The sequence below is a fragment of the Stigmatopora nigra genome, chromosome 10, assembly GCF_051989575.1.
Source record: "Stigmatopora nigra isolate UIUO_SnigA chromosome 10, RoL_Snig_1.1, whole genome shotgun sequence".
Taxonomy (NCBI): Eukaryota; Metazoa; Chordata; class Actinopteri; order Syngnathiformes; family Syngnathidae; genus Stigmatopora; species Stigmatopora nigra.
In genome coordinates, this window is record NC_135517.1 from 2192704 (window position 1) to 2217316 (window position 24613).

The 24613-nt window shown below is 35.8% G+C and overlaps 1 protein-coding gene across 1 annotated transcript in view; it reads left to right on the top strand.

Annotated features, from left to right (window-relative positions):
- cacna2d2a (calcium channel, voltage-dependent, alpha 2/delta subunit 2a) overlaps positions 1-24613 on the top strand; it is a 143270-nt gene that overhangs the window by 57256 nt on the left and 61401 nt on the right. Inside the window, exon 4 of the mRNA XM_077726040.1 lies at positions 15843-15902. Within this exon, the coding sequence (XP_077582166.1) occupies positions 15843-15902 (60 nt within the window). The remainder of the gene's footprint in view (positions 1-15842; positions 15903-24613) is intronic.

Consider the following 24613-nt stretch of genomic DNA (forward strand, 5'->3'; position numbering starts at 1 on the left):
TCATATTCAGTGAGAAAAATTGAATATGAATAAAACGAGATTAAAATTTTGGTTTTTCAAGGTTAAAATCAAAATATGAAGAACAAAAAAAATATTGGTTATACTTTTATAGGATTAAATTTGTGAAACAGTAATTTTTTTGCTTATTTTTCTGTAACATAAACCGGAAGTTTTTTGGGGATTTCTAAGGCTAACAATAACGTTAAAAATGTTTTAAAAAACAACGAAAAAAAATGGGGAAATTTTAAACTGTCATATTCAGTGAGGAAAAATTTGTATTAATAAAACGAGATTAAAATTTAGATTTTTCAAGGTTAAAATCAAATTATAAAGAACAAAAAAAATATAGGTTATACTTTTACAAGATTAAATTTGTAAAAGTAATTTTTTTTGCTTATTTTTCTGTATCATAAACCGAAACTTTTTTTAAATTTCTAAGGCTAACAATAACGTCAAAAATATTAAAAACAACCAAAAAAATAATCTCCCAGTATAAAAATTCCCCTAAATTCATCAAAAAATGCAAATAAATCAGTATCAACATAATGCAAATAATAATAATAATTCTTCCATATATTTTTTTTCATATTCTCCTATCACTCCTCCGCCAAAAAAATATATGTATCATATTATTTTTTTTATTCCGCTTCCAAACAGTATCCCCCATTGACTCCTTTTGTCATGGACGTCAGAATATTATGACAAAGGGAACAAAACATTTACCATGACGGGAGACTTTGTCAAATCTGGCCCCAATTCCATTTTTTACTGAAATAAATGTACGCTAGCTTGTGCCCGGAAGGTAGGCATACGGTTTTAAAAAAAAAAAGACATATGGCACATTATGGCTGTCATTCTGCAGGACAGAGTGTTCTGTTTATAGTCACTAGGACCATGTTTATAGCCCCCTTAAATCTACCCACCACTCCATATTCTTTTTAACAGAACAGCTTGGCTTGCTTCTGTCTATTTGCTCTTTGACTTTAGACCCCGCCCCCCTACGACCGCACCTGTAGGTGCCGCCACCGCCGCCGTTCTTGTCATATCTGTCATGGCCGTTCAATTGCAGTTCTTGCTGTGGGCTTCAAATTTAATTTGCTTTCAATCTGCTGTAATTGCTTTGAGAGACAGCCGTGTCTCCATGTTTTTCTTCCCTCATGTCTACAGTGAAAGAGGAGTGAACATATTTGCCTTGCAGTCAACAGGTTTTGTTTTGAATCCGAGTTTGGATGTTGGTGATATTTGTTTTATTGTATTTTCACGACTATAAGGTGCACCACATTTTAAGGCGCAGTGTCAATGAATTACACACTTAGAAATGTGTTCAATATATAAAGAACACTGGATTATAAGGCGTACTGTTTATTTTGGAGATAATTTAAGATTTTTAAGTGCGCCTTATAGTCGATTTAAGACTTAAGTGCGCCTTATAGACGATTAGAGATTTTTTAGTGCACCTTATAGTCGATTTAAGACTTAAGTGCGCCTTATAGTCGATTTAAGACTCTTAATTGTGCCTTATAGTCGATTTAAGACTCTTAATTGTGCCTTATAGTCGATTTAAGACTCTTAAGTGCGCCTTATAGTCGATTTAAGACTCTTAATTGCGCCTTATAGTCGATTTTAGACTTTTAATTGCGCCTTAGAGTCGATTTAAGACTTTCAAGTGCATCTTATAGTCGATTTAAGGCTTTTAAGTGCATCTTATAGTCAATATAAGACTTTTCAGTGCATCTTATATTCGATGTAAGACTTTGAAGTGCGCCTTATAGTTGATTTAAGACTTAAGTGCATGTTATAGTCGATTTAAGACTTCTCAGTGCACCTTATAGTCGATTTAAGACTTTTCAGTGCAACTTATAGCCCATTTAAGACTTTTCAGTGCATCTTATAGCCGATTTAAGACTTTTTAGTGCATCTTATAGTCGATTTAAGACTTTTCAGTGCAACTTATAGCCCATTTAAGACTTTTCAGTGCATCTTATAGCCGATTTAAGACTTTTTAGTGCATCTTATAGTTGATTTAAGACTTTTCAGTGCGCCTTATAGTCGATGTAAGACTTTTCAGTGCGCCTTATAGTCGATTTAAGACTTTTCAGTGCGCCTTATAGTCGATTTAAGACTTTTCAGTGCATCTTATAGTCCATTTAAGACTTTTAGGTGCGCCTTATAGTCGTGAAAATACAGTATTTTTGGTAGTAAACGTAAATTTCCATCGCATATTCGGCTCCCTTGCATACAGATCAGCTCGATTTCCTCTACCCTCGCACCCCCTTCTAGATATCCTTTTTTTCATTATTCCGGTCCGAGAAGTGACAGGATTAGTTGCGGCGGTTTTTAAACATCTGATTGTTATCACATCCTCTCCTGGGTGAACAATTAATCCCTCTCACTTGCCTTTGGTCTTATCAACCTCCAACGCACATTGAGGCGGCATCTGGCCTCCATTCCTCGCTATGCTTCCCTTCCGGGCTTCCCTTTCTCAAATGAGAGCTTTATTTGGCACAGAAGACGAGCTAAGTGTCCTGCATTTGTAGACTAGAAACTATCGCTGTGTGAAGTGGGTAATCATACTAAAATGTTTTTTCTGTAAAGGCCTTGTCTTAAAAACTACAGTTTTATCAAATTTTGTCCATAACTTGATTCATTTTCCATGCAGCTAATCCTGTACCTCTCAATATATACATTCTTCCTGAATTTTATACATTTTTTGATCATTTTAAAGTGTGTACGCCGTATAACAACTTTTGAACAGGATTTTTTCGGTGCGTTTTTTTGTAAAAAAAATGTTTTATCAAATTTAGCCTTCTCCAGATTCTAAATTTTCCATAATTTATTCATTTATTTTCCATGTTAATCCCATACCTGTCAAATTATACATTTTTCCAATTTTTTATACGTTTTTCGATCATTTTAAAGTGTGTACGCCATATAACAACTTTTGAACAGGATTTTTTTCGGTGCGTTTTTTGTCAAAAAATATGTTTTATCAAATTTAGCCTTCTCCAGATTCAAAATTTTCCATAATTTATTCATTTATTTTCCATGTCAATCCCATACCTGTCAATTTATAAATTTTTCCAATTTTTTATACGTTTTTCGATCATTTCAAATTGTGTACGCCGTATAACAACTTTTGAACAGGATTTTTTCGGTGCGTTTTTTTGTAAAAAAAAATGTTTTATCAAATTTAGCCTAAATTGTCCATAATTTATTCATTAATTTTCCATGTGTTTAATCCCATACCTGTCAATTTATACATGTTTCCAGTTTTTTATACATTTTTTTGATCATTTCAAATTGTGTACGCCGTATAACAACTTTTGAACAGGATTTTTTCAGTGCGTTTTTTTTTAAAACCGTTCTCTATAAATATAGCGCGCCTCAGAAAGATGTCCGTCCACTTTGTAGAAAATTTTAGACTTTGACGTACGCCCTGAATGTATCAAATTTGCCAGCCAATGAAAAACATGCTTTAAATTACCCAATAATCTCAATATATGTCTTTGCCTTCAAACTACATATTCTGATTACTCATTAGATTTTTTTTACTACTTTTCTACATTTAATGCCTTTATTTAGACACTCCCTTCCGGCATAGCACGTCTTTTCCTTCTCAACTACAAAGAAAAAGTACAATCCTAACTATAAGATAGCACCAAAAAAAAATTTCATGTTCTCGGATGAACCTGATTGGGCCAAAAAAAAAAATGAAGATTAAAATGGAGTACTATTTGAAGACTGGGGGAAAATAGTGTGTTTAACACCATGGGCATTGATAGATCAAACTTTTTGGACGATTTTATGCTGACCATAGAATTATAAATCTGTGAACTATTAGGGGAGGAGCCTAGAGCATACATGGTCACAGGCCAGATCTGTTCTGTGGAGTCCCTCCAAAGCTCTTTCAGCAATAGATTGCTGCACCATCATTACAATTTACAATTTACTGTTCATCATATTTATATTTCTACCCTTTATAATAGTTCAATTTTTATGAAATTTTATCTCTGAATACTACATTGTGGCTGTGGAGTCCCTCCAAAGCTCTTTCAGCAATAGACTATTGCACCCTCATTACAATCTACCGTATTTTCACGACTATAAGGCGCACTTAAAAGTATTACATTTTCTCCAAAATAGACAGTGCGCCTTATAATACAGTGCGCCTTATAATACAGTGCGCCTTATAATGCAGTGCGCCTTATAATGCAGTGCGCCTTATAATGCAGTGCGCCTTATAATACAGTGCGCCTTATAATACAGTGCGCCTTATAATACAGTGCGCCTTATAATACAGTGCGCCTTATAATACAGTGCTCCTTATAATACAGTGCGCCTTATAATACAGTGCGCCTTATAATACAGTGCGCCTTATAATACAGTGCGCCTTATAATACAGTGCGCCTTATAATACAGTGCGCCTTATAATACAGTGCGCCTTATAATACAGTGCGCCTTATAATACAGTGCGCCTTATAATACAGTGCGCCTTATATATGGAAAAATTGTCATTCATTGATGGTGCGCCTTATAATGCAGTGCGCCTTATAGTCGTGAAAATACAGTCCAATTTACCATTCATCATATTTAGATTTCTACCCTTATAATAGTTCAATTTTAATCTAATAAAATGTACTCTCTGAATCTTCCATTGCAATTTCCGACCAATGACAGGACCCCCCTTACTTTATCCATCCAATCCAATTACTTAAAAGCATCTAACACTCCTATAAAGTCCAAAAAACGTCAACTATTAGTCAGCAAAATTTAATCAAGTCACTCAACCTTTGTAAAACTTCCCTGTCAAGGACTTTTTACCCCTTCCATTGTTTTATTCATACCGAATTATCTGCATAATCCCACTTTTTGTTACCCAAATAGCCGATAATTGTTCTACTATAGGGCCAATGAATAGAGGACACTCGTCAGTTTTCATCTCCTTAGTTCGCATTATTGCCGCAGTCTGCATTTATGTTTGTGTATCGCTGTCACCTCTAATCAAGGAGACATCTGCCCTGCATCTTGATGCCATTTTGGCGTCCATTCACCACCACCACCACCCACTCGGTTGAAAAAAAGGACAGGTCGTTCCAGCGACCTGTTACCAAACACTTTGGCTAAAGAATCAACTGCGTTTTTTTTATAAATTCCACACGACCGCTACGTAATTTTATCTCCTTGCGGGCCTCCAAGGTTGAAGCCTAGCGGTTTACGCTGTAGAGACGCTAACATCTTAAATGGTATTGTTATTTTTAGGAGTACGGCGCCCTTGGGCACTCTCATTCGCTCACTCCTTCTGATGTCTGTTGGAGGCTTATAGCTCGGAGGGGTTGGTGAGCCGTTTGGTGGATGTTTATGATGATCTGTCAAGGACTGACAGTGAACTCGACCAGACGTTGGCCGGCTAGGGCAGCCCCCTGCTGGTCCCAGAGTAGAAGTACCGTATTTTTACGACTATAAGGCGCACTTAAAAGTCTTAAATTTTCTCCAAAATAGACTGGGCGACTTATAATCCAGTGTGCCTTATATATGGAAAAAACAGAAAACCAAAAACGAAAAACCACCGCTGTCGGATATTAAAAAAAACACGAACACCTGAACTGAAACAATACTGTTAAATATCCAGATGTCATCTTAGTTTACAAAATCTTCCATCATATAGCTCCTCCCCCACTGCAAGATTTTATCCCAAAAAACTCCAAAACATCAACAATGGCTGGCTCTAGAGGTGACTGTAAAGTAGTGAGGGCTTCATACCTGGAAGTCAATAGCAATTACCGTATTTTCACCACTACAAGGCGCACTTAAGTCTTAAAATTTCTCCAAAATAGACAGTGCGCCTTATAATACAGTGTGCCTTATATATGGAAAAAATGTCATTCATTGAGGGTGCGCCTTACAATGCGTTGCGTCTTATAGTCGTTAAAATACGGTATCTTACGGATTTTTGTCTAGTCTTTTCTTGTTGTAGTGTTGTTGTTGTTGTTGTTGTCTCCCTCAAGAAGTTGTTCTTCTGTTATAGAGCTTTAACCCAATGGTTGGCCTTCTTTTGCCTAGCAGTCAGTAGATTTAGTTGCCAGTCTGTTTGCTAGTCCAGTTATTTTTCTAGTGTTTTTGCTGGATTTTTTTTAGATTTTCCAGCTCCACTTCAACTCGCACTTCAACTGTCGATATATTCGATTAATCCTCATAATAAACACCGAAATAGACAGCACTGAAGTAGCTAATAATCACCAGTGATTATTTTCCAACCCTTTTGTATCGAAGCCGAGTGTGTCTTCAGCGAGATATTGTTCAAAAGTAATTACAGCCGCCTTTTTTGGTGGCGTTGAAGCCTCAACACAATGCTAGCAATCTCCTCTAGCAATATGGAGTCTTGTGGGCAAGTGCGTTTATAAAGAAAAGCCCATTTTTTTGTTGAAAAGACTAAATTCTCGCCGTCTGTGGGTGATGCTTTTGCATCCTCCTGATCCGGTCTCCATGGAAACCACTGAGGGTTGTCGTGGGACCCTTTTTTGGGGAACGTTTTTAAAGAAAAGTGAACATTTCCGTTGTGGAAAAGGAAGATTACGTGGCGAAACAAAGGCGGGAGGGATTATCTCGGCACGTACTACAATACCGCCACGTTCGTCGACCCCCCTCCCCACGAATGGGGGGAGCTACGGGTGGGCTTTGGAGTACGGGACAAAGCTGAGGTCCCCCCCTACCCGTTTGACGCAAAGGGTTGGCTAATTCGATGACAATACCCAGCTGGCTGGATGCCGAATGGGGACCGGGAATTAAGGGTAATTATTGCTCCTTATTATGGACTTTAATGCTGTTGGGGTGTTAAGATGAAGAGAGGGCGTTGTTGTTTGTCACCTGGAAAAGTGGTCGTATTCTTTGCTTAATTGCATGGATGGAAAATGTCTTTTTACACTAAACACAAGATATTTTATTTTAGTTAATTTGGGTGTTGGATTAATCAGTTAAAAAGATTGGATGTATACTATGGGAGTGGTTCTTAATTTCTGTGGCGTGAGCAATGGTCAGGTGTCCCTTGGGAAATTGTTTGTATCCGGAGAGAAAAATGAATAGGAATATAACGAGGTTAAAATTGGACGTTTACAAGGTTAAAATCAAAATATGATGAATGGATATTAAATTTTATATTACTATACTATTACAAAATTCAAATTGAGTCATTTAGTTGATTTTTTTAATCTAGTTTGAACCAGAAGTTCTTTGATTTCTAGGGCATCAAACATACTGACGTAAAGTTTTTTGCGTAGTTTTCTGCGTATTTTTTGCGTAACTTTTTGCGTTTTTTTTTTTGCAGAATTTTTTTGCGTAGTTTTTTTTGCATATTTTTTTGCGTAATTTTTTTGCGTATTTTTTTGCATAATTTTTTTGCATAATTTTTTTGCGTAATTTTTTTGCGTAATTTTTTTGCGCATCATTGTGTTCATTTTGGAACTCTGTGATACCTGCTGATAGAAATGTAATAAAAATGACAATTGTTAATATAAGCGACATAGTTTTAGTTTAGTTTTCAGATGTATAGCGCATCAGCAAGCAATATACCCAGAGATCGATATTTTTACGCATCAATTTTATGTCATTCTATGTCCTTTTGATTTACAAAGATGTACAAAGCAAAGGGTGGTCAGAAAATAAAGTTTCAATCCAAAATTTAAGTTAGGAAACTTCCTTCCATCTCACAAACAAACCTAAATATGAACTTGATTTTTTAACCATCACCAACACAGATTTTTTTGCACTTTAGTACGTAAAGTCACTTATCGTCAGTTTTTGAACTTGTCTTGGCTGTTATGGGCTCAATCTGAGAAAACTTTAAGATCACTAAAAGTGAAAACCAACAAATTATGCACCACGTAAGATGGCAGGATATAAAAAAGTCTTGCCTAGAGAGAGGTGAAAAAGACCAGAAAGGTATTTTGAAGGCAAGGGTGCGAATCGAGAGTGAGTTTGTCTGTGAAGGTTTTAAAATTCTGCAGTGGAAAGTCCTTCCATCTGTTATTGAGGAACGGTTCTGACTCAGTGACTCCTATGATTGGCCTTAATCCCAACCGAGTGGAAGAGACAGAATAAAGCCTTTAGAAAAGACTGTTCTCAGTCCGACAGACTCCACTGACTGTCCTGGTTCAGTCTACTGCCCCCTTATGGACGCTAAGGAACTACACCGACCCCCTCAAGCTGTGGCGTTGACATTTTAATCCAAGTTGAATTTGTCTGACGCACATGTTAACGTCTCTGGTGATGATGCGTTTGTGTCTTTGGAAATATCACGGAAGATATAGCGCCCTTGACTGGATCATGTTAGCTGTGCAGATATGACACCAGTGATGATTATTCTAACTAGCCGTGTGGGTGTCGGCCAATGAAGTGGAAGCGTCTTGTCTTACAAAGACATTGGACACCCGTGTTTGAAGAAGGCTTGTTTAAGTTATGTTGATGTTAATGGTACATGGCTTCTTGGGTTGGAGGTGGTACCTGGGGCTAGGCTTGTTAGCCTTAAAGATTGATTTGTTATGATACATGTGTCAAAGTGGTGGTTTGGGGGCCAAATTTGGACCGTCGGATCATTTTGTGTGGCCCGGGAAAGTAAACGAGTGGTGACTTTCTGTTTTAGGATCAAATTAAAATGAAGAGTATAGATGTATATTAAATTTCCTGATTTTTCTCCTTTTAGATCAATCATTGGAATGTTTTAATCCATTTTTTTCTGTTTTTTTAATTCAAAAATTATTTTGTAAAATCTAAAAATATATATTAAAAAAGCTAAAATAAACATTGTTTTAAATCTATAAAAAACGGAATATTCAGGGTTTTTAATCCAGTTCTTTTAATCAATTTATTTAAAAAAAATCTAAATATATCTAAAATAGTCCGATTTATATTAAATATTCTGTTTTCCCCCCTTTTAAATCAATAATTGTAAAAATTTTAATCATTTTTTCTGCGTTTTTAAGTTCAATAAATAATTTAGTAAAATCTAAAAACATACATATAAAAAAACTAAAATAAACATTGTTTTAAATCTATAAAAAAAAACAAAATAGTCATTTTTTAATCAATTTCTTCTGTTTTTACTTCAAAATCATTTTGTAAAATCCCCAAAAATCTATTAAAAACATTTAAAATCAACATTATCTTAGACCTATAAAAAAAGCCACTTAGACACTAATGTGAAATCACAACCGAAAAAAACGGCAAACAAACAAATACCAAGTACTCATTATGATACCATTATAATTCCTAATATTCATTATAGTCCCTTTTCCAAAGGTAGAGAGAAACTACAACCTTGCTCAGTCAAAGTCTTCCTCAGAGAATGACTGATTGCAGTGTCCCGTTAGCACATTTCGATGAAGCGTTAGCATATACAGACCACTCCAAAAGCCACGCACTCTAGGCTATTTATGCAAACGGACACCGCGGCCAAGCAGTCCACGCCACGTGCGGGTTTGAGGGCACTCGAGGGTGCATAACACGGGTCTGTACGTGATTGCAAGCCTTGAAGGTAGCCACTCTACGCGTTCCCAATGACCCCGCCGGCTTTTGTTCCCGAATCGGGGCTAGCAAAAAACGGTGAAATGACTTGGCCGAGGTCACGTAAACACCCGTAATGATGTGTTTGTGTGACCGGTCGCCGATTGACTGACGTGATGGATCCCAATCAAAGTCAAGTGCGCAATTTTTATGGTTGTGGACCATTATTGAAGGTTTTATTACACCAGTCTATGTCTACAAAACATGGCTACAGTCATTTTAAGATATTCAAGGTTGTTATCAAATGCATAGAGAAAGAGTTTAAGGCTTAAATCAACAATACCTTGACATATGAGGGCCCAGTAGACGAGAAATTTGAGATATGAGGAAAAGGATTGATGATTAAAAAATATATATTTATTTGTTATTTTGTGAGGAGGTAGTTTAAAAAAAAACATAGTATAGTAAGGCATTTTTCTTTATAAATGACCATGTATAGTAAGGCTTTTTTACTTAAATAATGACCATGTAATTTTTTTATCCATTTTTTTCTGGTTTTAGGTCAAAAATCATTTAGTAAAATTTAAAAGAAATATATAAAAAAAAGCTAAAATAAACATTGTTTTAGATTTATAAAAAACTGAATATTTAGGGGATTTTAATCCAGTTCTTTTAATCCATTTATATTAAAAAAAATCTAAATATTATATCTAAAATGGTCCTGAGTGACATTAGGCCAATCGACCTTTAACGATGGGATTTTTAGATGTCAACAAACATTTTTTAGGGTTTTGTTTATTTTGTTTGAGAGGGGCCCTTCATTTGTTGGCGTGAAAGTTTTATCTGCTATTAAGAGTTTTATTGAAATGCCATTGCTTGGTTTATCAGTGATTGTTTATTATGTTTTATTGTTATGATATCGTCTTGGCCAATGAAGGCAGATTAGGCTTCACGCCAAACATTACAAGCAACAACATGTAGTAAATTCAGGTCTTAATGGCTTGTTAACCCGATGGGTTGTGTTAAAGTCCAGATCTGGAACAAACTGGTCTCAGGTGTCCTTGGTTCATGCCTGTCATGACGTATTTTGTTATTGGAGATATGAGGAAATGAAGTTATGAGGTAGATTAATCACTCAGTGATTTGAATTTGTATGTTGAACTAATGAGTAAATACAATTGGTGGATAGTGTGTGTTTTTAGACCCTGTGGTTGTGTATTTTCTGGACTATAAGGCAGTGTTTCCTAACCATTGTGTCGTGAGTGATGGTCAAGTGTGTTATAAGAATTTAGAAGGATTCATTAATTGTAATGTTGCGAGAGAAAATTTGTAATTTTGTGAGAAAAATCATAATTTTTGTGAGAAAAAATGTAATTTTGTGAGAAAAATTGTAATTTTGTGAGAAAAAAAAATCGTCATTTTGTGAGAAAAAAATCTTAATTTTGCGAGATAAATCGTAATTTTGTGAGAAAAATCGTAGTTTTGTGAGGAAAATCGTAATCCTGTGAGAAAAATCGGAACCCTGTGAGAAAAATCGTATTTTTGTGAGAAAAATCGTAATTTTGAGAGAAAAATCGTAGTTTTGTGAGAAAAATCGTAATTTTTGTGAGGAAAAAAATCTTAGTTTTGTGAGAAAAATTGTAGTTTTGCGAGAAAAATTGTAATTTTGTGAGAAAAATTGTCATTTTGCGAGAAAAATTGTAATTTTGCGAGAAAAATAGTCATTCTGCGAGAAAAATTGTCATTTTGCGAGAAAAATTGTCATTTTGCGAGAAAAATTGTAATTTTGCGAGAAAAATTGTCATTTTGCGAGAAAAATTGTCATTTTGTGAGAAAAATTGTCATTTTGCGAGAAAAATTTTAATTTTGCGAGAAAAATTGTAATTTTGCAAGAAAAAATTGTCATTTTGCGAGAAAAAAAATCTTAATCATCATATATTGTACTATTATAGTTTCAAAATGTGTAAATTTAAGTGAGATGGTAAACTGGTCGCCCTATAGTAATAGGTCACTCAATAGCCAACGACAATACATACTGACTTTCCATCTCTAGACATTTTTTAGCTATTGTTTTTCCGTCCTACATTTTTCATGCAAATGTTGTTCTACTTCTGAATATGACCCGAATGCAATGAATCTCCCTGAACATCAATCAAAGTAAAATGCATTTGACTGTAGGCTCTAACATCGCATGCGTTTGACTACGTAGACCTTGTGAATGGACATCGCCATCTATTACCATCGCGTTTATGTTTCTTGACCTTGCCGGCGGACGAGCTGACAAATCGGGTAGTGGCGTGTCGCAGATCGACAGCGGCGCTTTAACAAACGGGCGTTTGCGAGGTCAGCTTTCTTAGTGGTGAGTTTTACGTATCGTATTTTCACGACTATAAGGCGCACCGCATTATAAGGCGCACCCTCAATTAATGACTTTTTTCCATATATAAGGCGCACTGTATTATAAGGCGCACTGTCTATTTATGAGAAAATTTAAGACTTAAGTGCGCCTTATGGTGGTGAAAATACGGTAATTGCTATTGACTTCCAGGTATGAAGCACTCACTACTTTACAGTCACCTCTAGAGCCAGCCATTGTTGATGTTTTGGATTTTTTTGTATAAAATCTTGCAGTGGGGGAGGAGCTATATGATGGAAGATGTTGTAAACTAAGATGGCATCTGCATTTTTAACTTGTTTCAGTTCAGGTGTTTGTGTTTTTTTATTATCCGACAGTGGTGCTTTTTCGTTTTTGGTTTTCTGTTTTTTCCATATATAAGGCGCACTGTATTATGAAAAATGAAAATGAAAATGAAAAATGAAAATCAGACATAGGCATTGTCGTCATCATTGACTTGACAAAAAGCCTAGTAGTCATCATACCCTCAGCAGCGTATGACGAAATTGTATAGTGCTTCTCCACAAGTTCGTCTTCCCAGGCCAGACACATTTATGACATTTATTTATGACATATTCATACTTGTTAGCTCTCCGCCTTGAGCGCCATTTTCCGGCGACTACAAGTTGCCTCACCGATGCCAACAAGAATAAGATGGATCACTTACCTCTCACTATTATAAGGCGCACCGTCTATTTTGGAGAAAATGCAAGACTTTTAAGTGCGCGTTATAGTGGTGAAAATAGGGTAATTGCTATTGACTTCCAGGTATGAATCACTCACTACTTTAAAGTCACCTCTAGAGCCAGCCATTGTTGATGTTTTGGATTTTTTTTGTATAAAATCTTGCAGTGGGGGAGGAGCTATATGATGGAATATGTTGTAAACTAAGATGACATCTGCATATTTAACAGTATTGTTTCAGTTCAGGCGTTTGTGTTTTTTTTAATATCCGACAGTGGTCAGTTTGTTTTTTCCATATATAAGGCGCACTGGATTATAAGGCGCACTGTCTATTTTGGAGAAAATGTAAGACTTTTAAGTGCGTCTTATAGTCGTGAAAATACGGTAGGTTTCTATTGGTTGCTGATTTTAACTATGCTGATCTAGTCCCTTCCTAAGCAGCTTGGGTTTCCGCCACCAGCCTGGCTAGAAAAACAACCTCCAGTCCTTCCCAAATCGCTCACTCTGATTCATTGGCTGTTTGTCTTGGCTGTTTGTCTTGGACAGAAGATACATGAAGACGTATTGGCTGTTGTGGAGACTGCATTAAAATGCCGAGGATAAGACTCGGGTCGGAGAGGAATGAAGGCCGAATTGGGAGAGTGACGATAAGAGATTATTTTTTTGCTAAATCAGAAAAAGATTAAATGGAAGCTTGATCATTGATCTGGACTGAGTTTGGGGAAGGTGGTTTTTTTTTGTAAATACTTTGTTGGTATTTTATTTGAAGGTGACTTGCTAACTAAGGGAAAGTTATAGTGATGCCCATTATACATGATAGTATGACCTTGTGACCTTTGGATGGTTATGAAGGGATGGTTAACTACATTAAATTATGTTTTTTTACTCTTGGGATAGTTTAATGATAGAGTTTGGTACTTTTCTGATAAAGACTGTTTTTTCTCGCATATATTCCGTATTTCTAAGTAAAATAAGTTATGATTATGGCTTATATGCGCATAAATTAGACTTGACATGCACGAAATATGCAAGGTGACAAAAACGAAACTTTATTATGCAAAAAAAATTGGCCGATACGGTCATTTATTTCAAAATAGAGAAAAAATAAACAGATAAAATGCTAAATAACATTTATTTTTATGTCTATGCATGAAATTCAAGAAAAAAAATGCATATTTTGCATAAAATGTGATAAAAATCACTTACTATTGCTTGCTTAGGCCGCCATCTTACTGTTGTTAAACGTGCTCTGATTGGCTAGACGTGAGTAGCCTTGATAGTGTAGTGGTTACCATGTTAGCACATTATAATAGTTCTTAAGGCTGAACAAAGTTTTTGCGGTCAATCATTAAAATATCAGCCTTGATACTTGCGTGATGTGTATCTCATGCTATTATTGCACCCACAAACTTGACTGCGTTTATTCCGTATCTCAGAAATACCACATTTTTTTAAAGATTTTCCTTCCAAAGTAACACATTTGTACTCCCTATTAAAACCATGAATATAGAAGTAAAAATTACGAATCAGTAGGCGGCTTATACTCGAGAAATTGTAAAAATTCAACCATTTTAAGGCATTTTTTCGCCTGTTATTGTGATAATATAATTCTGAATCATTACTTTGGTATTAAAATTTCCTCTCTTGTGGGAATCCACTTGTTTTGTCGTCTTGAAAAATGTAGGTTTTAAAAACAATGAGCCACTTTACAAGCGTACACACACTGGCTGTTTTTTTTTTTTTTACTTATGGGCTCTTGGGTAATAAATTTCAATGCACTAATTAGATTCTCATTTTGTTGATTCACTCAGTTATGTTCCCATTAGGAGATGAATGCGATCTTTAGTTAAAGGCTCACTCAGGTGGTTTCGAAAGACAAATGGAAAAACACTGCAGGTGGAAAGTTCTCAATATTGCTACGTCTGGTTGCTATTTTCTTACAAAACAAATAGAACAGTACCCAATAACAACATTTCTTTTAGTGTTGTCAATTGGCTACTTGAAGGCAATGTGTAATTCAATTGAGGGTTTTCATTTAAATTGTTAATATTTGCATTTTGTTTTCTCCTTTTTGCTAGGCAACCTTTCTCAGATTTTAATTCACTCTGGGACCAAAATTGTATGGCAATTTACTCGTATCTCAAATCTTTTTTTTTCCGATACAAATGAACTATATGCAAATTATTCTGTTCTTAAAAAAAATACCAAAAGCAGGATTTTACAATGGAAAAACATTTTTTATTTGTCTTGTATCTCAAGGGAAAACCTTGCTCGAAATGTGTCTCGTATCTCAAGGCAAAAACTTGCTCAAAAGGGTCCTTGTAACTCAAATTTGTTTTTATCTCAAGACAAAAACTTGCTCAAAAGGTTCCTTGTATCTCAAATTTGTCTCGTATCTCAAGGCATAAACTTGCTCAAAAGGGTTCTTGTATCTCAAATTTGTCTCGTATCTCAAGGCAAAAGCTTGCTTGGAAATTTTCCTGGTATCTCAAGGCAAAAACTTGTTCAAAATGTTCCTCTTATCTCAAAGTTGTCTTGTATCTCAAAGCAAAAACGTGCTCAATAATTTTCCTCATATCTCAAGGCAAAAGCTTGCTCAATAATTTTCCTCATATCTCAAGGCAAAACTTGCTCGAAATTGTTCTGATATCTCAAATTTGTCTCGTATCTCAAAGCAAAAACGTGCACAATAATGTTCCTCGTATCTCAAGTCAAAAACTTGCTCGAAATTTTCCTCGTGTCTCAAGTCAAAAACTTTCTCAAAATGTTCCTTATATCTCAAAGTTGTCTTGTATCTCAAGGCAAAAACATGCTCAATAATTTTCCTCGTATCTCAAGTCTAAAACTTGCTCGAAATGTTCCCTGTATCTCAAATTTGTCTCAACTCTCAAGACAAAAACTCTAAAATTTCCTCATCTCAAATTTCTCTTGCATTCGAACATTCATATGTCAAGCCATTACAATAATTACCTCTATTATAAATATGTTTTTGTTGATTCTATACAATAGAGGTGTTTTAAATATTCCTTTCAGTGTTTATCAATGCAATGAATGATATAAGCTGAGGACATTTTTGCTTGATTAAACAAGCCTGGGGCCAAATTGACCCTGAATAATTATTGCCAGTTCTTCCCCAGGCATGAATATGAACGTACATAAGGTTTAATTGTATGTCTTTGATTGGACACACTTTAAGGCACTGATTCTTGGCTGTGCTCACCAATCAAAGCTCCATTGACACGCCGGTGATTTTTGTGTTTCCTTTCAGAAATTGGCCAAGGAGGCAGAACAGCTTCAAAAAGATCACGAGTGGCAAGATGGAGTCACGGTAAAGTAGACGCCATTTTCTTTCTTTACAGAATGACTTTCCCTTCTTCTTGTTTCCTTTTTGGGCAACCATTTTTTGATTTAATATCAGGTACTTCAATGGATATACTAATTTTTTCCTTCATTTTGGTATCTTTTCATTTCTAGGATTATAATGAAGTACCCGGTTTTTGTTAGTTTTCAATCTGAAAGCAGTTTTAAACCATTTTTATGGCTGTAGTTTCTAGAAATGGTCTCCGTTTTTTGCTTATATTTCAGGTTTTTGAACCAATTCTGACTTATTAAAATATATATATTTTTCTAAACTATACTTTACTTCAAAAATAATGCACAAAATGACTGATTGATTTAAAAATTTTCAGTTTTTAACTTAAAGCTAATATGGCTAGTTTTTAAACCTAATATTCTGCTAAAAATATGCAAATTTTTGGCTCCCACATGTAAATATTTTCACAAAAACTACCAGATACTAAAAGAAAAAACATTTTTTTGCCTTCAAATGTTGCCCAATGTTGCGTATATCCTTAAAAAATGACAACATAATACAAACCCTCAAAAATCCGATAAAAAAAAGATATTGTGGCTACAAAAACGCAACATTAGCGTAGTAGGAATGTCATATTTTATGGCTTCTCCTGTATAATTTCAGCCCTTCCCTGTCTAACTTGAACACGGCATGCTCTGGCTGACCTTTAAAGTAGAACATTGCTCTTGAAATAACGCAAAACAACAACAAAAACAACATGTGTATTTATTTCTGTTTGTGAACCTCGCATGGTACAATGACTCTCAAATTTGTAAATACTCAAATACCCTCGCACAAATGGTCATACACATAAACCAGGTATGTCGTAAATCCACATTCTGTCTCCAGGGAGACCAGTTGACTGTCATGCTAGACTTCCCGCAAATGGATTTTTAACCTCCCTGTTTGAGAAAAGGCTTTAACTGATTAAAAATATATAATAAGGTGCACTACTTTGTAGCATAGTTCTATTTATTTACACATCTAATGAGTAATGTTAAATTTAAATGAACTTGGATTACAATGCAAACACACAAAAATCTTTAATATAGCTTTGCACTAAACTTAATTGTAATTTTGTTTGAGATGTTGATACCTTTTTTGGTTCTATTAGCTCCGTCTCCATCCTGAATTTCAGATGCAACGTATCAAGGGTTGTTTGCTTTTGTCTTCCCATCAAAATATTCCCAAAATGATGCATATATTGAGGTACTACTGTAATTTGTATTTAGTTCTTTTCTATAGGAAACGTTAATTTGAAATACGAGTAAATCGGCATACGAGCTAGGTCCTGGAATGCATGTATCTCAAAGTATGACTAATTTGTCTCAATTCTCAAGAAAAATATTTGCCCAAGATTTTACTCGTATCTCGAATTACTTGTATCTCGAATTACTTGTATCTCGAATTACTTGTATCTCGAATTACTTGTATCTCGAATTACTTGTATCTCGAATTACTTGTATCTCGAATTACTTGTATCTCGAATTACTTGTATCTCGAATTACTTGTATCTCGAATTACTTGTATCTCGAATTACTTGTATCTCGAATTACTTGTATCTCGAATTACTTGTATCTCGAATTACTTGTATTTCGGTTATTTGTATCTCGGTTATTTGTATCTCGAATTACTCGTATCTCGAATTACTCGTATCTCGAATTACTTGTATCTCAAATTACTCGTATCTCAAATTACTCGTATGTCCAGCCACTCGTATATTGAGGTACAACTGTAATTTGTATTTAGTTCTTTTCTTTAGCAAACGCTGCTTTGAGATACGAGTAAACCGACATACGAGCTATATCCTAGAATGCATGTATTTCAAGATATGACTAATTTGTCTCGTATCTCAAGTTAAATATTTGCCCCAAATTTTACTCTTATCTCAAACCGCTCAAGTCAGGCCACAATTTTTTTCTACAGTCCGATCAGTATGATTTTTATTTTTATAACCCATCATTTTCTCAATACTCCTCTCCTAACCTTTAATACTCTTAGTCTGTCAGGTTGCCTGCATCACCCACCAGAAGACTAATTTCCCCTTATCAGCACGTGACTATAATCAGGCATGAAAACAGTCAGAATATCTCATATTGTAGCAAATAGCACAGAGGAATCCTAATGGCAGCTACCTATTAATAATGTATTGAAGCTGATTTCATTTGCCTTTATAATTAGCCCAGGTAATGAATCCCAGCAGGGGCGACTGTGAAACCATTAAAGAGAAGACACGCCAGGGCGGAGGAGGACTGGGGGGGTGATGTGAGGGGGGGGTTTCGACTTGATATGCTTCATCCTGATTCTTCTTGTTTGTAGATTTTGGTGGCTTCCTAATTTCTCTTTGGCTGAACACTCTGCTGACTGACAGTCTAATTAGATTAGAGCTGCATGCTCTTTGGGCACATTAGGAGCGATGCAGCGGTGCGTCTTAAACTGGCGGGTGGAGCAGCCTGTCAAAGCCACAGAAAACCTGTTTATGCATGGGGAAACGCTACATTTAATTGCGCGTGCATGTGTGCCCAGACTAGTCACTGTGTCCGTTTGAGGCTGAGTGCATTTTGGTTTGTTAGCACTCCCAAGGACGTCACCTTTTTTGGGGGGGGTTGATGGATTTACATATAAGTTATTCAGGAAACATGGCGGGTTGGCAATTGTATACCTGTCAATTTGTATGTTTTTTCCGTGTTTTTCAGATTGTGTCTGACATATAACAACTTTTCAATGGGGAATTTTTGTTGTTGTTTATTTTTAAAGTATATATTTTTTGTAAAACCGATCCCTAATCCGGATCGTCTCGGCCACTGGTAGTATTCATATTAATATTATGAATATTGTCATGCTTTAATCATGATGTACCGACGCGCATCAGTCACTTCCGCCCTTTTCACTATATAAATATAGCGTGTCAGCAAGCAATGTAACCAGACAGTCAAGTTGTCAGCGTCATACAGCAACATCTACAGAATATTTAATTTAGTGCATACTTATTGGGCACTCCGTTCACTTTTTGAGATAATTTTGGACTTGTACTTGCGCCTTGTGTAAGTAAATATGTGCTGTGTTGTGTTTGTACGGTTTATCATGTACATGTACAGGTATTAGGTAGTAGGTAGTAGGTATTAGTTATTAGGTATTAGTTATTAGGTATTAGGTATTAGGTATTAGGTAGGAGGGCAGTAGGATAGTAGAATAGTAGGGTAGTAGGGTAGTAGGATAGTAGGATTGTAGGGTAGTATGGTAGTAGGGTAGTAGGTAGTAGGGTAGTAGGTAGTAGGGTAGTAGGTAGTAGGGTAGTAGGTAGTAGGGTAGTAGGATAGTAGGGTAGTATGGTAGTAGGGTAGTAGGTATTAGAGTAGTAGGGTAGTAAGGTAGTAGGTAGTAGGGTAGTAGGGTAGTAGGGTAGTAGGGTAGTAGGGTAGTAGGGTAGTAGGGTAGTAGGGTAATAGGGTAGGTAGTATGGTAGTAGGGTAGTAGGTATTAGAGTAGTAGGGTAGTAAGGTAGTAGGTATTAGGGTAGTAGGGTAGTAGGGTAGTAAGGTAGTAGGTATTAGGGTAGTAAGGTAGTAGGGTAGTAGGGTAGTAGGGTAGTAGGGTAGTGGGTAGTAGGGTAGTAGGGTAGTGGGTATTGGGTAGTGGGGTAGTAGGTATTGGGGTAGTAGGTATTGGGGTAGTAGGTATTGGGGTAGTAGGTATTGGGGTAGTGGGTATTGGGGTAGTGGGTATTGGGGTAGTGGGTATTGGGGTAGTGGGTATTGGGGTAGTGGGTATTGGGGTAGTGGGTATTGGGGTAGTGGGTATTGGGGTAGTGGGTATTGGGGTAGTGGGTATTGGGGTAATGGGTATTGGGGTAGTGGGTATTGGGGTAGTGGGTATTGGGGTAGTGGGTATTGGGGTAGTGGGTATTGGGCATTGGTTATTGGGTATAGGTATAGGTAAATCATACGTTGCTTTTGATGAGCAATTGCAAAGCTTTGGCGTACCTGTTAAGGTGATGTCATCACATGGCCTGTCCCACATGCCGTCCGTTATTCAGCAGCGGCCAAAGTGCAGCGACCACTCTCCCTGCCGCGCATAATGGATGTCACAATGTTGATCGTAACAAGCGTTCAGGGTTTTAAATCCATTGGAATCAAATGGTGTGTGAAATGGACGTTAAAGCGCCGACATTGCTGATGATTTCTCAAGGTCAGGCGCCCATCCCCGTACCAAGTAGCGCCGATCCAACGCAATCTGTTCATGTTTTTATCAAGGGATGGCAGTTACCGAGACAAATATTAAGTTTTTTTCTGAAATGGAACGTTGGCAGAGAGCAGGACACTTAAAAATTCCTCGGCATGGTACTACAGTTCCGTTTTTTTTCTTAACCAGACCATAAAACTATTGTAGGTCCCTTGGTTTTCTACAAGTAGCTGAATGTGCGTATAGTCCAACCCACTGAGGCTAATGTGTTTTTTTTACACTTGGATAAAGCTTTTTTTCTTGCTTACAACAACTTTTTAAAGTTTTTTTTTCTTCGTTATCTCTTTTAAAGGCTACGCATTTAATTTTCAAATCCACTTTTGAGGCTTTTTCTCGCAGAAAATCAATGTGTGAGATGCTGTTATGCTAATGAGGCTCACTTGCTAGCTTCTAGAGTGCATACCTGTCAACTTATGCGTTTTTCGCTTATTTTATGCATTTTATTATTTCAAATTGCGTTTGCTGTATAGCAACTCTTTTTGTGGGATTTTTTTAACTATATTTTTTGTAAAACTGATGTCGTTTTACCCATTTCAGCTCTAATCTGTATCGTATCGGTCACTGGGATTATACAAAAACATTGTCAACTGCTAATATGTTTATATTTTAAGCATAATGTTTAAGCGCATTCCCCTTTTAACTATATAAATATAGCGTGTCAGTAAGCAATGTACTCAGATAATCAAGCAGTCAGCGTCATAGTGATATTTTATACGTTTTTTTAATAATTTGAAATTGTGTACGCCATAAAACAACTTTTTTAAGTACTTTTTTTGCAAAACCAATCACTTTTTTGCCATTTTGGCTCAAAACTGGGTCTTCTCGGTCACTTGTAGCAGACAAAAACATCGTCAACTGCTAATATTGTCATATTTTAAGCATATGTCGAAGCGCATTCCCCTTTTAACTATATAAACATAGCGTGTCAGTAAGCAATGTACCCAGACAGTCATGTGGTCAGTGTCATAGTGATATTTCATACGTTTTTTATCGTTTCAAATTGTATAACAACTTATTTAAGTACTTTCTTTGTAAAACCAATCTCGTTTTAGCCATTTTGGCTCAAATCTGGATTGTTGCTTGCTAATATTGCTTTAATTAGCATTATATGCACAAATGCATTCCCCTTAAGGCATCTGCTTTACTTTATAAATATAGCGTGCCAGCAAGCAATGTACCCATCTACAGAATCTTCAATTTAGTGCATTCCGCTTCACCACTCCGTACACATTGTAGAAAATTTTAGACATTTACGTGCGCTATGTGAGTAAATATATGCCTGTTCCATTTATACGTTTTTTATCACTTAAATACGCGAATCTCAATCATTAATAAGGGCAGAAATTGGCCAAGGTTGACAGGTATGAGTGTCATAGCATAAAACAACCTTTATCAAAATTTGGTGATTAACTTTTTATCCGTTTTCCTTCTTAACTCTCGTAAGAACTGACCGACTTAATCCAGCTCGAATCGTTATTTTTTTTTAGGGGAGTTTAGATTTTATTTCCCCCGTCTCTACATTATGGAAAGTCAGTTTTACAAACACTCATCAAATGCGTCCATCACAACTGACGTAAAGTGCAAACACATTGGACAAGATTGGCCAGAATAAAGGACGGTGATTGTGAAGAGACATGTTATTTCCATCAGATTGTGATGTGACAGACGCCATACGGTTGAAATGCATTAGCGCTAATAGCCGTGCTATTACAGAGTCATGGAGAAGAAGGGATGGAGGGAGAAAGAGAGAGAGAGAGAAAGGGTCTTCTTACTTGATGGCTTGATGAAACTGGCAAAAAGAAGTGACAAAACTCAATGCCGAGTAGGATGGAGGATGAGGTTCCAGGCCAGAAAGTGCACCAGACGGAAATATAGAATGGCGTCTTCCAGGCCATTTAGTGCAATTGTCACTCACTAATCAATCAAGCCTTTCATCATTGGATTGTTAAAACACTCGTGAGCATTCTTTCTTTGTCTGTCAGAGGTTTTTTGTACTCGGACAGACACTTTTGTAGTAAATGATGTGGGTTCGTTTTATTGTAATTTAGCATTCTTAGGTTAGGAGTGGTTAAGAACTGTTGAAAATATTTGCAAATTTATTATTGGCACACTTTTTGTTGATGTCAGTTTTAACCAGGGACAGAAAAGACAGACCCATACTTGAGATACGAGGCAAATTTTGAGATACGAGTAAAATTCTGAGCAATATTTGCCTTGAGATACGAGCAATATTCAGAGTAATGTGTGCCCAGATATTTTCGAGACCAATTTTGAGATATGATTTCAATTCCGAGCAATGTTTTCCTTGAGATACCAGAGACATTTTGAGATACGAGTAAAATTCTGAGCAATGTTTGCCTTGAGATACGAGAGAAATGTTGAGATACGAGTAAAATTCTGAGCAATGTTTGCCTTGAGATACGAGACACATTTTGAGATGCGAGTACAATTCCGAGCAATATTTGCCTTGAGATACGAGACCAATTCTGAGCAATACTTGCATTGAGATACCAGACCAATTACGGGCAATATTTGCTTTGAGATACGACACCAATTACGGGCAATATTTCCTTTGAGATACGAGACAAATTTTGAGATACGAGTAAAATTCTGAGCAATACTTACCTTGAGATACGAGACAAATTTTGAGATACGAGGACACCAGACTCCCATTTTTTTTGTATTAGTCAGTGCAGAAATAACGGAAAAACTGTCTCATTTTAATATTGAACATCATAAACACTAAATAATTATTTGTTACTCTGTTAGTAGATGGTCATTTACAACCAATAAAAAATGTTTTTCCATTGTAATATCCTCTTAGGTGTTTTTTTTCAGAGGATTGGAACGAATTAATTTGTATTTAGCTCATTTCTATAGGAAAATTGATTTGAGATAGGAGAAATTCGACATACGAGCTCAGTCCTGCAACGCATTAAGATTGTATCTCAAGGTATTGCTGTATTACAAATAAACATGTGCTAGCTCAATTCAATTATCTCTTTGGCGCCTTGCCCTGTCCATCACTGGTAAAACTAGACATCCTGTCGATGAGAGCGATAGCGACCAATCGTATTGTCTGCTTTTAAACACACTGTTTCAGTTTAAAATCCTGGTTTAAACTATGTAATCACAAAGAAATTGTCTATTTTTGCTATAGGCAATTTCATTGGTGTGTATCCTTGTGTGCGAAGGATCTATTTTTATTTTTTTGTGTGTTTTAAAGAAGCCGTAAACATTGTTATCAGCGATTGCTGAGGCACAAAATAGACGTCCATCTGTTTTGCAACTGGAAGGGAAATAATGACAAGTGGGGATACCTGGGGAAAATTGCAAACCAGTGGACGGTTAAGCTATTGTTGCTGGTGGTTTTTTGTCTATTATTGTTGTCATTTTCTTCTTTCACGGCTTGAAATACGGTTGCCGTGGTGATGGGGGAAGGAAGGGGTTTTATTCTTGATTGGGAATTACTTCTATTTATAAGACGTACTCTTGAAAGGTGGAGATATTAGAGCTGTTATTTTGGCTATTATGGCGCTTATGTTGTTTTAGCAGAAAATGTTGGATTGTTATATGGTATTTTTTTGGCGTTGGTTTTTACTATTTGTCATTTTTTAAAAGTAAAAAGTTAAAAGAGAATGACAGTTTTTGATTTTGGTATTTTTTTACATTGGTTTTTACTATTTGTCATTTTTTAAAGAAAAAGAATGACAGTTTTTGACCTTGGTATTTTTTGTTGTTGGTTTTTACTATTTGTCATTTTTTAAAGACAAGGTTAAAAAAGGACAGTTTTTGACCTTGGTAGTTTTTGTCATTGGTTTTTACTATTTGTCATTTTTTAGAGAAAAAGGACAGTTTTTGACCTTGGCATTTTTGTGAATTGGTTTTTACTATTTGTCATTTTTAAGAGAAAAAGGAGGACAGTTTTTGACCTTGGTATTTTTTGTCATTGGTTTTTACTATTTGACATTTTTAAAAGAAAAACAATGACAGTTTTTGACCTTGGTATTTTTTGTCATTGGTTTTTACTGTGTCATTTTTAAAAGGAAAAGAATGACAGTTTTTGACCTTGGTATTTTTTGTCATTGGATTTTACTATTTGTCATTTTTAAAAGAAAAAGAATGACAGTTTTTGACCTTATTTTTGTCATTGGTTTTTACTACTTGTCATTTTTAAAAGAAAAAGAATGGCAGTTTTTGACCTTGGTATTTTTTGTCATTGTTTTTTACTATTTGTCATTTTTTAAAGTACAAAGTTTTAAAAAATGACAGTTTTTGACCTCCATTTTGACTTTCTGTCATTGAAAAACAAACAGAAAAACTGCAGTTTTTAACCTTTCTATTCATGTCAAAAAATTTAATATTTCCATTTTTTAAACTAGCTCTACAATGTCTTCTGTGTCTTATATCTGTCTTGCTACTTCAACCAAAAAATCCCAAATACC